This window comes from Polypterus senegalus, chromosome 5 (assembly GCF_016835505.1).
Source record: "Polypterus senegalus isolate Bchr_013 chromosome 5, ASM1683550v1, whole genome shotgun sequence".
Classification (NCBI taxonomy): domain Eukaryota; kingdom Metazoa; phylum Chordata; class Cladistia; order Polypteriformes; family Polypteridae; genus Polypterus; species Polypterus senegalus.
In genome coordinates this window covers 45,199,927-45,215,184 of record NC_053158.1, presented here as the reverse complement: position 1 = coordinate 45,215,184, position 15,258 = coordinate 45,199,927, and the positions used below count along the sequence as shown (strand labels likewise).

The following is a 15,258-nucleotide window of genomic DNA, read 5'->3' as shown; positions in this document are numbered from 1 at the left end:
ACACTGCCACTCTAACATCACGATCTGTGAGCATTACTACCTTATCTAGAAAGTTCTGCCTTCCTTGCCTGGAATATCACAGAAGAAGAAGTTGCTTTGTACATGTGCCAGTTATCCGGCTACAAAGATACAATTACTACCACAACTAAACAAAGCCTGATACCCTTCCTTTAGCAAACTAATACTTGCTATTACAATGTATAAATGTATACAATTAATGATACCCTAAGTATGTAGTAATTCAAAACCTACGCTATAGGTAAACTACATTTCAAGTAAGTTTGTCATTATCAACTCAGAGAAAGAGTATTGAAAAATACTACTCAGAAACAACTAAGGAGAAATATGCAAGAAATATGAAAGTGAATATAACTCAGATTTGCTATCAAAAGAACCTGCAAAAAAACCTAAAAAGGTACTATTTAGACAAAGACATCAAATATCATCCTTTTTAAGAGTTATGATCTTTGCTTCCGACTGAAAAACATTACAACAATTACCCAAATTTGATGCTATTTACAGCAATCATAACAGATAAAATGTTAGATAAATGGAACAACGAAGACTTTAGCAATATGAAACAAAGTTTAAATTAAATAGCCACAGTCTCGTAAAACCTTCCATAATTGAGGAGTGTCTGCAACAAGGTGTTGAAATTGTGAATGAGATACTGAACAACTTTCAGAACAAAGTAATGTGAAGATTTAAAATTTTCTGGATGAAGTGCTCAGGTGAACCAATATTTTATGACTTAAATGGTCACTGCATTGAATCAGAAGGAATATGAATTGATTAGACCATTTATTTTCAGCTCTTCAGTTATATAGTGTTTGTTACTAAATCAATGTAGCTGCATTTTGACGGAGAAAAGAAACACTAAGATGCTAAATGTTTTTTGGATGGTGGATGATTCTTGATAAACTAGTGAAACAGACTCCCAGTAGGGTTGCTGGTAGTGATACACCAATGGCAGGGGTTTTCAACAGTACCTGCTATGCACAAACTTGCTTAAATCCTTTATCTTACCCATCTCCATAATGAGCTGCGCTCATACATTTGTAGCTTCCTAACTGCTTTAAATAACATTTGCACACCCTGTAAACTGATTGAGCAATCAATTATTTGGTCATTCAGTATATATCCAAAATATCCCATGCCAACACATATTAAGAGTTATAAGGAGAAAAAAGCAAGGAAAATAATTCAGCCTTTTAAAACATTGTACAGTAGCAGTAAATTAATCCACAAACTTTTCTATAATGAAATAAGAATTTAACTGCTCAATTTCAGCTTTGTTAAAATTAGATCCTGTTCCTTTCCAAGTCAGCAGTCTTTAGATAATACACGAAAAAACATTATCCTAGCCAAATACACAATTACATTCATATGTCTGATTTAAAGGCCTGGCCTAGACTGGCATGCATTAAGTAATTATAAACATCTGCATAAAGTTTACATGATCTGCTTTGATTAGATTAATTGGTATGTGTATTATACTATGTGCTCGTTTTTAACTGAAATTAACTTAGAGCACCAAATACCAAATCTGCCTTTTTAAAATCAACTTTATAAATATGCAAGGAGTGACCAGTGGTTGTGTTATTGTATACTACTAAATTTCTGTAACACTTTTTAGTCTAACAAAAGTATATAAAAGAGAGCTATATAGGGGGGAACCTGAGGTAGTCATTTTTGGCATGCAAGTACACATTTTGTGAACACAAAAGTACAAATTAGGTCTATATTCAAACAATGACAGCTTCGCAATACGCAGCACAATTCCTAAACTATCCAACAAATTGCAATGGACCACCTTGCTACTATACCACGCTACCTGTTAGGACACTGGAATTAAAGCCACAGTTACCAGTTTAGTTCTTCATAACTCACAGTGTAAAAATATGCAAGTTAGGTAACATGGCTGTGTCATCCAAGAAATACAAACAGCTGTTCCATATTGTAAATGTGCTGGGCAAATATAAATAAAATAACACCCACTTAAGACATTCAAGCTTCACTTAATATTCAGTGAAGTAAATCAAAGTACACACATGAAAGTCTAATATGAAGGAAAAAAAATAGGTGCACTAGGCAAAATATTACAACTAACCCGATATATGTATCAAGCAATACAGTGGAAAATGATAAAGTAGTTTAACTTCCAATTACTATCATATTTAGCTACCAATTTCAAAAAAGAACACTCAGGTTCTACTGATTCATCCACCAATACCAAAATAGCTAAACAGAAGTGTGGAATCTAAATACAAACTTACATTTTTTTATTTCTCTATTTGATGGCTGGCAAAACTGGACACTGATGACATTTCAGATTAAACTACCCAAAGTTAATGGAAATGAAAAATCTAATTGTTGTGTCAATATATGTGAGAAGGGAAGATATTACACTTTTTCTAATGCATTGTGATTAAGATATCATTCTCTTTTCAATATATTCTCCAAAGTACAGTATGTCAGTTGTTTATTTTAAAATCATGACCTCCACAAAAGTTGCATGCAAGATTCAGGCTCTGCATGTGAAACTATGCAGAAAGCTAGACCAGAAAGTTAAAATACATGTTCCAATGTCAAAAGAAAATACATTTGTGCTTTTCCTACTTCGAGAAAATAAACACGTACCATCATTGGTGTATACTATACTATTCACAAATGTTTAAATTTGATCGTTAGCTTGACTTTAGCTAAAACTGTGTATAATAAACAGGAGCATTAGAATTCTTCTGCACAGGTTACACAAATATTCTGCATGGTTTGATTAATACCCCACAACCAATACCACAGGAGGGAAAGGAGGATAAAGACTGTCAAAATTCAGCTCACCTGGTTTTCTTAGTACTTTTAGGTTTGGGGTTGATTACTTTGACTTTTTTCTCTTTAGGTTCTTTTGGTGTTTTGGGAGGCTTGGGGGCTTTGGGAGGTTTCGGCTCCTTGGGCTCTTTCTTCTCTTTTGGCTTTTTCTTTTTCTTTTTCTCTTCAGACAATCCATCAGCTACAGCACCCATCAGGTCAAGTCCATCATGAAAATGTTCTGCGCCAGTATCATTCAGGATGTCCCCTGTGTTTATGCGATTCACTTTCTTCTTTTTCTTTTTCTTTTGTTTCTGGTCCAACATTAGTTGGTCATCACATTTAATCATCTGAGCATTCTGGCCAAGAGTATGAGTCATGTCTGATGGATGTGTATCAATGGAGGAATCTGATGGAGAAAGCTGCAGTAAAGGAAAGAAAACAAAGTCATCACACACTGGCAATATTCCATGTAGAATTTTAAATTAGGAAATAAAAAAAATGAAAACCATATAACTTCAATACAATCAATACATGCAATACAATTAGTACTTAGCTATGCTTATTAAGGAATGATTTTGCAGATCTGCAAAGAAAAAGAGCAAGTTAATGTATGAAACAATAGATAACTTCAAATTTCGAACATTTTCCCAGTAAATATATAAACATAAATATATATAAAAGCCAAATACCACTGACTCACGTATCACGAAATCTCCTTGAACCAGGAGGACATGGGACTTGAAATTTGAAACGTTACCCTTGGCCCATAAGTGCTCGCTAAGAAACGGTTTTAAAAATTTTGTGGTTCAAGCTCGTTCTGTCTATGTCTGTCCACTTTTCACAAGAGAATTACTTAATGTATTTAGATCTGGCTGTTTTCTATAATTTGCTTGCACTTTCCATTTGATTTTGTGACTTCTCTCATTGCGCGAAGTACCATAGTTGACTTGCGGTACCGATGTATTTATGCAAATCCAAGAGAATGGCTGTGGGCCGAGAGCGGGGCCTTCCTCATTCACTCGCCAGCCTCTTTTCGAGTTGGTCTACATCTCGCCACGTTAGCTAGCGATACCTGTTTCTTCAGCAGACATCATCCAGAGATTGTTAAGGAGTAACACTTGATGTTTCTGAGACAGAGAAAAGAGCTCCATGCGTTTTAGAGGATAACTGCTGATTGCCAGAGATATCACGGCCATGTGCTTTACTCTCCACGTGGGGAACACACTCCCATCAGAGTTGAACATGATCAGATAGATTGCCAATGTCTATTGATTTTTAAAGTTTGCCCTGTTTCATTACTATCGGGGCGCAGCCATGGGGTACAGCTAGTGTATAATAAGGTGCAATATAAATACAATTATTATAAAACAATGGTGTCAAGGAGAGACAACTAGACACTGTGGCCATATTAAAGATGTTATAGGTCTTAAGAGTCTATAAAGCAAGCCTATCCTTTTTCCCCGTAAAAAACATAAAACGCATGCACTTCTAACAGTGATGCAAACATTTCTGTATATTGGGAGGCATTTAAGCTCACTCATTCTGTGAACGTGAAAAAGCAGGAAGTCCTGGAACTACTATATTTTTATATATACGCATATAACTAGATGCAGAGATAACCAATAGAGTGCAGTATGGATGGAACAATTGGAAGCAAGTATCAGAAGTATTGTGTGATCTAAGAATTAATGCAAAGGTTAATGTAATATTTTTAAGTGTGTGGTAGGAAAAGCAATGATGTATGGACCAGAGACATGTGCAATAAGGGGAACGCAGGAGAAGAACTTAAGAGGTGAAATAAATGAGAATGTTGAAATGATTCCATGGAGTTACAAATAAGGACAGAATAAAAAAAAAAAAAAAGACAATCAGAAGTACAGCAAAAGTAAAAGATCTAAAAGAGACAATGAATATGTGGGCAAAAATGTGATATGAATGGAAGATATGAAGGAAAGGGATTTGACTGGGGAAGAATTGCAGGACTGAGCTGTTTGGAGAAAGGTGATCAAGCACATCGACCTCACAAAGAAGTGGGAAGAGACTTCTACCGTATCAGTTTGCTATGGGTGTACCAAACAAAGTCCACAAAAAAAGGATGTGCCTAATTCTCCATACTCCTGATCTGGTTATGATGACACTTTCATACAGTGTCGTCCGTATAACAGGGAATGACAGATTCCACACCCAATATCAAAATGTGTGGCATTGACGCATCTTTAGAGGATTGTACCAGTTTAAAATAGTGGTATATCGTGAGAAACTGCTACACTTTTACCAAATCAACAGCAGTAATAAGTACATCAACTTTCAGGTTAAATATTTAATTTCATAGGGAATACTATAAAAGATGCAATATAAAATGAGTGACTTTAAATCAGATTTGTAATGTTAAATCTTTCTGCTTTATTAACTGTTCATCCTCGACAATTAAAACACCTTATCAGATCAACTGTAATTAAAACACAAACGTTAAATACCAACTCTAGCAACTCATCATGAAACACTAAGTTGTAAGCGATCTGGATTTTGGAAAAATAGGAGATTGGAAGTGACCCCCCACTATCATGTTTGAAATTTATGACTTGAGAGGCAGGAATGTCAGTTAACATAATAATCTATTCATCCATAATACACTATTTTGTCTTAATGGAAAATCATTAACAGTTTGCTTTGTACCAGCCCAAAATCTAGTACCTTAAAACTTAAACAGCAAGCACGGAGGCTTCCAGCACTTTTGAAAAATTAATGGACTGGTGAGGGGTTGAAAGAAACAGGATGTGTTATGTAATACAACACAAAGAGTGGGTATAATCCATCAAATCAGCACAGGAAGGGGTGGTGGTCCACTAACTTTTTGACAAGGAAAGGGGCATTACATGTAGCAAGTGCAAAGCCAGTAATATTGATTGGTGAAATTCGCCAAAGTGTTTTTACAGAGAATAAGCTGAATTCAATATGACCTTGTTTGCTAAAATTGTTTCTGGAAATTCATCTTGTGGCCCAGCTTAGACAAACATTATTTACTCCCAGCTCCACATGATGCTTTGTTAGTGCAGTATGACTTCACAACACTATACCAGCCAAGCACTGAACTTTCATGCCTGGGTATTATGAGAGCTACATTGGCTGTCTATAATTAGATAATGAAATCTGCCACCACATACAAAACACTGATCTCTGCAGCACTACATGGTTAATTTGCGTGCATAATTAGCCATGTGTTGGAGCTACAATTCTTAACTAGCCTTAAAGGAGTATTCTTAACTAGCCTTAAAGGAGTCTTTCCCTTAAACAATGCAAGTGACCTTGTTAAACAAGGCAAAATTTGTTACTGTATAAAAGGCATTTCCATCTTCTTAATAAAAGAAAAAAAGACAAAAGCATCTGCAGAGAGATCGCAAACAAGAGACGTTCCAGCGATACTCAGAGGAGGGCCAATGAAACGAGCCAGTTTCATACTGCCACCTCCACATATGTGCTCAAAGACTGGAACTACAGCACAACAATATATATGCATTTTTTTCATACTTTGTAGTAGTTTGTTGCCACATGTTATATTTTTTAACTTGTTATCCTCTTTGTGTCTTTTGTTGTTTGAGGTATGGTGCAGCAGTGGTTAGCACTACTGACTTACAGCTCAGATCACATTTTTTGGCCATAACCATCTGTCCAGCACAGTTGGAAGATACTTCTTCACAGACAACTATATTACCACTGCACCATTATAAGCCACACAAAAATAGTTCAGTGCATTTACGTGGAGATCAAAGCTCCCAAACATTTCCATGATTTAACCAAATTCACAGCAACGCAAACTCATTAAGGTCCAATTTCCACCAATAGCCAGCATTTACCAAAAAGTACCAACTGCCTGACAGTGCAAGTATGCAGTCATGTTAGATTTAAAATTTGATTGGTGTTTATCCTGAACAAGCACAACAAGCACTCAAAGTTTCTAATAATGAACCCTGACAAGAAATGATGCTTCCATTAAAATAAAAATCTTTCCACTCACATATGTAGAGAGAGAAGTTACTTGATGTAATCTGTAAAGATCAAAAACAGTGGCAGTACTAAAGTCAGGTTCAACAAATCCTTAAACATGGGTAACAAATTAAAAAAAAAAATTAAATGCAACTTCTACAACACCAACTATATCATCAACTATTCTCAAGACTCGAGAACTCCAAAATTCAGTTAGTGGACCAGTAATTCATGCCAAAAGATTCAAATAATCTTCTGTAGTGGCATCTACTCCTGTAGAAAATCTTACCTCATGCATTGTCCCTTATTCTTGCCCAGTTCATTCTTTTAAGCAGCGATAAAAAATCGTCCACTGTGATAGCTAACACTTTGGTACGAGTGACTGATATGAATTCAATCACTTCTATTTTTGTCATGTGATGTCTGCACATTTTCACTAGACTATTTAAAATGAAGCTAAACGCCTATAGAGGTACTTCAAGAAAGAAGTCAGCAGATATCAATTATGGCTGTACATGTTTGGTTAAAAACCAGACTGAATTGATTCATCCACATTTAATACAGTACATAAATATGTGGAAATATTTTTAAACCAAGCTCGCCAGATGAACAAGGGATTAAACTGACAGGATACTTTCAAGAATACAATGAGGAAAAATATGCCAGGAAGGACTAGACTACTAAAGAGGGAAGTATAACTAGTCGACAGAACAATCAGACTACTGCTGCATATATCCTGTTTAGAAGTATATACGAGGTGTGGCAGAAAAGTAATGAGACTGGCAACACTCCAAGCGATATGGCAACGCTGCGCTGTTGTCCTTGATAGAGCATGTGTATCAGTACCCTCCCATAGCTCGGTGCGAGTTTCAACTCCTTCCGTTAACTATGTGATTTTTGTGACTGCTATTAGCGAAGTTGTGTGTCACGCAAAATGGAACAGCGTAATTTGGAGCAACGTTGTGCCATTAAATTTTGTGTTAAGCTTGGAGAATCGGCAAGTGTGACGTTTGAAAAGTTAAAACAGGCCTATGGGGAACATTCTTTATCCCGAGCTCAAGTTTTTCAGGGTGGCCTTTAACTTCGAAAACCAATGAAAACATCGAACGTGTGAACACTCTTGTGAGATCAGACTGTCATTTAACATTAAGAATGTTGAGTGAACAATTAAATTTGAACAGATTTACCGTTCATCAAATTTTGACTGAACATTTGCACATGCGAAAGGTCTGTGCCAAAATGGTGCCGAAAAACCTCACAATTGAGCAGGACGACAATCGAAAAAACGCATTCCTGTGGTTCCCCAGCCCCCTTATTCACCTGACCTCGGTCCGTGTGACTTTTTCCTTTTCCTAAACTGACAAATGTCCTCAAAGGACATCATTTCGGGACTTTAGAAAACATCCAAAAGAGTGTAACGGACATACTGAAGACCATACCGGTTGAAGACTTCCAGCTCTGCTACCAACAGTGGGAACAACGTCTCCATCGGTGTGTAGCTGCCCAAGGGAACTACTTTTAAGGGGATAACATTGATGTTTGAAAAAAATAAAAACTTTGGTAAATAAAAAAATCAGTCTCATTACTTTTCTGCCACACCTCGTAAGTTGGTAAAGGAAGCTGAACTGATGTTTGTGTCTTGGAGAGGGGAAAAAAAGTAAGATGGTCAAACTTGCTTAATCTAATTAAGGGCCACAAGTTTCTGTATCAATCATGAAGTTCTAAACAGAACAGATGCTAGCATTAAGATGCATGCTATACTAAAAAGCACACGTACAGCGACATGCAGAAGCTTGGACACCCTTACTGTTACTGTGAACAGATTACCAAATGGCATAAAGTTAAACGTGACCTTTTCAGCATTTTATGCAAAAATTAGTGTATTGTTTTTGCTTTGTGCAAATGAATATAAGGAGAGGGAAAAAAAAGAAAAGAGCTCCAAGCAAAAGTTTGGGCTCCCCAAGATATTTTAGGTCTCTGATAACTTCTATCAAGTTCTCAAACCTTACTTGGCTTGTTAGGAAACTCCCTTGCCCCTACAATCAGCAGCCATGGACTCGTCTAAGCAGCAGCCTAGCACTCTGCAAAACAAAAATTGATGTTCACAAAGCCGGAGAAGACCAGAAGAAGACAGCAGTTTCTAATGTTATTAAGAAACACCAGTTAATGGGAACAGTGGAGGTCAAGTTGAGGTTTGGAAGACCAAGAAAACCTTCTGAAAGAACAGCTCCTTGGATTGCTAGAAAGGCAAATAAAAACCCTATTTGACTGCAAAAGACCTTCATGAAGATTTATCAGACTCTGGAGAGGTGGTGCACTGTTGTGCTGTGCATCAACAACTGAACAAAAATGACCTTAATGGAAGAGTCAGCAGAATGAAGGGGAAAAAAAACAAAACTTTTCTGCATCACAGCCACAAAATTCAATGCCTTAAGGTTGCAAATGAACAAGTAAACAAGCCTGATGCATTTTGGAAACAAGAGCTGTGGACAGGTCAAAATTGAATTTTTAAGCCACAATTTGCAATGGTATGTTTGAAGAAGGAAGAAAAAAAAAAAAGGCTGAAGAATTCCAGGAAAAACACCACCTCTACAACTATTAAGCATGGGGGTGTATCTATAAAGCTTTTGATTTGTGTTGCATCCAGTGGCACATGGAAATCACTGGTAGAGGGTAGAATGGATTTTAAAAAATACCAGCAAATTCTGGAAGCAGACCTCAATCCATCTGTAAAAAAGACAGCGTTAAAAAGAGGATGGGTCCTACATGATAATGATTCGAAACACACCTCAGAACCTACAATGGAATACCTCAAGAGGCACAAGCTGACAGTTTTCCCATGGCCCTCACACAGTTCCCCGACCTAAACATCATTGAAAATCTATGAATAGATTTCAAAAGAGCAGTGCGTTCAAGGCAGCAAAAGATCTTGCAGAATTAGAAGCCTTTTGCAATGACAAATGGGCAAAAATACTAAGTAGGAATTGAGACTCCTAGCTGGCTACAAAAAGCATTTACAAGCTGTGATACTTGCCAGAAGAGGTGTTACTGAGTACTGATCAAATCAGGTGGCCAAACTTTTGCTCCAGGCCCTTTGTTTTTTTGGTATTTTGTATATAATCATGCTTAATATTTTAAAGAAATGTGTTAACTTTATTTTGGTTATTAGTTAACTATTCAGAGTACCAAGCATTTTAATCAAGGGTTTCCAAACTTTTGCACGTCACTGTGTCTATCATCTGCAAGAGATTTTCTGCTACAATCTTTTCTTCAAAGCTGTGTTTCACTTGTGTATTGTGAATTAAATAAGTACTGAATAAAATATAAGGATTGATTATTAAGTAAACATTCATGCTTGTGTATGTTTATACACTCTTTTTATACTTTATTAAGGTAACTGACACTTTGGCAGCCACAGAAAGAACAAAACAATGCAAAAATAAAAACAAACAAAAGAATCCTTGTGGCACTCTAACTTATTTGAAAGTGCCAACAAAATCCAGAGCATATGCACTGCCATCTTTTTTTTTTTTCAGCCTAGTTTGCTGGGTGTGAAAGTCCGTCTCAGAACGGAAAGCCATAAAAACAGCCACAAAAAGGAGCTGAAATCCAAATGGGAAACCCATAAGCCTCAAGCGCTGGCACAGTGCTTTGCTACATTATTATTTTTTTTTTACTGTTTTACTCATGTGTCTGCAAATCATGAAGCACTTATGGCAATGTTTCATGGATCCCACTTACAGGATTCGGCTGAAGTCCTGCGATACAAATGCATTCTGACTTATCTTGCTACCAAATAGGCACAGGGAAGTAAGTTTTAGATCAGGAGGAAAACTATTTAGTAAGACAGGGACAGTGTAAGAACAGCAAACAAAGTTTGGAAAAAACAAAGCAGCCAAAAGGCAGGCAGGTCAAAGGTGGACTTTGGTTTTTTTTTTTGTTTTTTTGTTTTTTTTATCATTTTGGAAGTATCCAACAGACAGCAGCAGGGTACAATTACCATCATAAGATAAAGAATAATAACCCAGTGAGCACCTATGGACTAGACCAAAAAAGGATTGCCACAGTATTAACTCAGTGTCCACATAATCTACTTTTCTCTTTTCCAGATGCAGCAATACTTTAATAAAGGTGGTCTGAATATTATTAGTTACACTTCATTGTATTAGCCACTATTTTTCAAACCAGAAGAAATGTAAGGGCTCATTTATACTTCACGCGACGCAACGCATGCTGCAGCGGACGCTCCTGCTACGCAAGCGTTGAAGTGTTTATACTCGCGCGCGTACTTTACGTAAATCTGGAGGAGTCCACCAGTTGGCAGTGCGAGATATTATCACGGCGAGAACATGTTTGGCTTCTCTGTGTTGTGAATTGCCTAAAACACCTATTAAATTCCAATAACACCTTACCGCAATATCTGTGAAAAGGATGTTCATTGATTAAATCCATCAATCCAGGGATGTGTCCATTACAACAAGCATTGGGCACGACTGAGACACCTTTTTCAAATATGAAACCTAAGCGCATTTTCTTCAGTAGATCGCTCTACTACTTTGGTTGACTAACATTTAGACTTTATACAAAACTGCAGAAAACATGAACACTGGCTATGATATGAAGGTTTTAATCAAGAATTGTTTTAATCAAGAATTGTCAATTCAAATATACTTGTATCACAAAATTTTTCAAATGCATTTCTTTGCATACTTTTTAACATTTCTAGATTAGGTTCAATTTTCACATCCCACAGTGATAGTTCTGTACAACAACATTACAATTTCTTGCTGTTTGCTTCTAATTTGCTTACATGGAAAGTTCAAAAGAAAAACTAAATTTGCATTATTGGGTATGGCATCAAAGGTTATTACCCAAAGCTTCTGAAATGCGAGTGTTTCTATATTAGAAATATGTTTTGAAAATAACATGGTTCAAAACCTCATGTTCTTGCATGAGGTATGTATGAGTCATTTCAGACAGGGGTTAGATTGTAGAACTGATGACAGGTCTATGCAGTCAATAACAAATTCACCTTTCTTTTGTACAATATTCCCAAATCCTAACAGCAAAAAATACTCACTTCTCTGCTTCGCCTTTGAACATACCAACATCAGCACACAAAGCAATGGAGATTGGCTGCCAGGGAAGGTATAATATGAGCCTACAAGTACTGCTGATAATGTAAGCTAGAGCCGTGAGCCTTACACTGGCTGACTCCACAGAAACAGAGGGTGCAGCAAGGCCTGCTCATTCATTAGAAAGGAGACTATCCATTTCCTGGATGAAAAGAATCCATCAAAATCAAACAAAGACTGCTACTGAATATGATGTGCAAAATACAACAAAACTAAAAGACAATCTCAAAAATATTATTGTAGTGACAGTGGTTCCCAAAATAGAAGTCAAAGTATACATTTTGTAAATTAATACCGAGTATATTCTATTGTCATGGGTCAAGAAAGAAAAAAAAAAAAGCATTAATGACTAAAAAATGTAAATCGGTCTATTATAGTTCTTAGTTGCAGAAATAGGCCAAAAGTATTACTATAGTCTCCAAAATATTTTTAGTTGCAGATCATCACACCTTGGCACACCGTTAAATTTACCTCTAGGTAAGTGTCTGAGTTGAGACTACTTGGAATATAAAGCAAATGCATCTAAAATCGAAGAAACATGGTGTACGTGGTCCTTTACCTTACAATATTTGTAATAAATCAGACTTTCACACACAAGCAAAACCTTGAACATTATTCAGTTCTCAAATACTGATAAGTTACAAATTTAACTTTGTGAAATAAGCAGGATAAAATACCCCACCCCCCAATCAGCAGTATTCTTTTGCTCTCAGACATTTACTGCATATCATGTCTGATTTACACTTAACAGGGATATGAATTTCAGCCAATCAGGAGGGGAGTAAATACACTGCCAAGATGATACTGCAAACACTGCAGCCTAATTTAACAAGTGGTTTCAGGTAAGGTTTCTCAACTTTCTCAGATTACATTCAGTTAGGGCTAGTGGCGAGTTCTAATTCAGGATAAATCAGCTTTCAATAGCTTCTATCAACTGGAGATGGGGAAACAGTGCAATGTGTAGTATGGGTTTGATTTTAATGTCAACACCTGCAACACCAGGGTTTGTACAGTATTAAGTCATTTCTTCACTGGAACAATGAAAGCCAAAATGAACACATACTTGAATTAAGCATGGAAAATGTAAAAATGTAAAAATCCACTCAACTATTCTAACTTTTACAGTGTACCAGCTGTGGTAACGTGGCAATGATGCATTGTGTTATGCAAGGTCCAGTTAACTGCATTGCTTCTGCATTTCTACCAAAGGCACAAGGAAAACATGAACACTTAAGTACCACCTACATGCCTTGTAGTGGTGGTATTTTCCTCACCATGTTCAATACATGGTAACAAATAATATGCATACACTCTTACTTAAAAATAAAAGATGCCAATCTTGAATTAAAAGTTACACAAAACCTACTCTTCATATTAGAAAAGGTGTATCTAGTTTATTAAAATAAATTATTTGATAAACACTTGGATACTTTAAAATATCCTGCCTCTCCGAGTATAAATATCAAGTTCAGATAAACAAAATGTCCAAATAAAAGTAGTAAAAAGATTATGAACTTTCAAATTACATGAATATTTTACTCCATATACAAGCATATTAGAATAAAGGTTAAAAACCTCTAACTATGGTCACTTAAGACATGATATACACATTAGGTATACCATAACTGTTTAAGCAAAATTATAATTGAGCATTTAACCTGTACTACTATTATGCTTGTATATTACAATTTGCTTCTCAAACGTTACAATGATAGCAACTAACTCGCCTTAGTTGGAACAATCCAATAATCCGGTAATATATGTTCATTTTATAAGAGAGAAACTAATTCAGTACCAATTTTTGGCTGGTTGTATAAAATAGCTCACTTTTATTAAATGTGTCTATATACATTTAATCTTTCACTTCTTTTGAAAATGACCACAGAGGCTCAGTCTCTGTATTGCAGCTTTGACATCAGATGAACTGTCTAATGCCAAGATATAGTATATACAGTCGCCCTCTACTGATGCAATACTGTAATAATCTGAAACAAACAAAAAATGTAGTTGGAAACATTTTTTGAAAGAAAAAGCACAATCAACATGGGACCTATTAGTTTTAATTGACTTCAAATGCTTAAACAGAGAACAGAGAACATTAACCAAAACTAGCATTTTTGAAATGGTTTTGCTTCCTACCAAAATATCCTTCTGCAAATGGGTAAAACAGCTCAACATTTCCCTGCACTTGCTCTAAAACAAGTTGCACAGATCACAGCAATGCCAGTGCAAATACAATACTAACATAGCATGCGTAAGCCAACTCAACTTGTTCTTGTTTCAGAATGCATTCACGTATTAAGCACTTTAAATTGAGAAAAACTACTTCTTACACAGGACTCTAGGTTCCAAGTGGAGTTTTAAAAATATTAAGAATTTCAAATTCTGAAAACAATGCAGAATCAGGCACAAGGCATGAAACACACATGGACGATGTGGGCATGCCACTAACAGTCAGGCCTAACCTGGAATTATCAATTATCACAAGTCTTTGAGGAGGTAGGAACAGCATGCACAGATCATGAGGTCGATCTCTGGGCATGAAACGTGAAGTCTGGATGCTGGATAAGTGAAGCACTACTAAGTACTAAGCACCGCCCCATGATGCTGTTCTCACTCTGCAGCAAATTAAAATTGGTGCTTTTGGGTTTTGGAGTATTTCTAAAAAATAAGGCACAGTATTAAAGTATTGTTAAAAAAAAAAAAAAATCCAAGTTTGATATTGTCCATTCAGGGGGAAAAAAATGACCTGTCAAAAAATATAGAATACCTGACCATTAAAAAAAAACAAAAAAAAAACCCGTAATTCTCAGTGCTCTGTTCTTAACATGATTTGCAGAGTCATTAACTTCTGTCTTTATTCTGGCAAACAATGCAGGACCATTGGCACTCACTCCTTTAGACCCAAGGATAAATTTAATCCACAGTTTACAAGGTCGCTTAACATTCACTCATCTTGAGAAATGCACGATTCATACACACACCCCCAACAAAAGTTATATTCTCAAACCTGCTTAATCTAGTATAGGGTTGCAGCTGTACATATTGTGAGTTGCATTCAATTTAGGAAGGATTATAAATGATCTTTATCAACTGATAGAACTGTACTCGTCACTAGTCTGTGAGAAATATAAAAAAAAATTCCCTGCACTATGCACCACACACCAATTTTGAAATAATGCTTAAAGAATACAAGTTAACACTTTAAAATCTGAATGGATTTTTTTTTTACAAGCCAAAATCATCCATCTGCCAAGAGAAACTTCTCAGGTCCCTTGCAACCAACACCTTCTCCCCTGATGCTTAATCCTATCTAATGTGGGACTTA

At 36.2% G+C, this 15,258-nt stretch overlaps 1 protein-coding gene across 3 annotated transcripts in view; it reads right to left on the bottom strand.

Moving 5' to 3' along the window:
• Positions 1–15,258, bottom strand: part of chd7 (chromodomain helicase DNA binding protein 7) — a 171,258-nt gene that overhangs the window by 66,417 nt on the left and 89,583 nt on the right. For all 3 annotated transcript variants that reach the window (XM_039754569.1, XM_039754567.1, XM_039754568.1), the window contains one exon: positions 2,842–3,230. In XM_039754569.1, coding sequence (XP_039610503.1) covers positions 2,842–3,188 — 347 coding nt within the window. In that variant the 5' untranslated portion in view covers positions 3,189–3,230. The remainder of the gene's footprint in view (positions 1–2,841; positions 3,231–15,258) is intronic.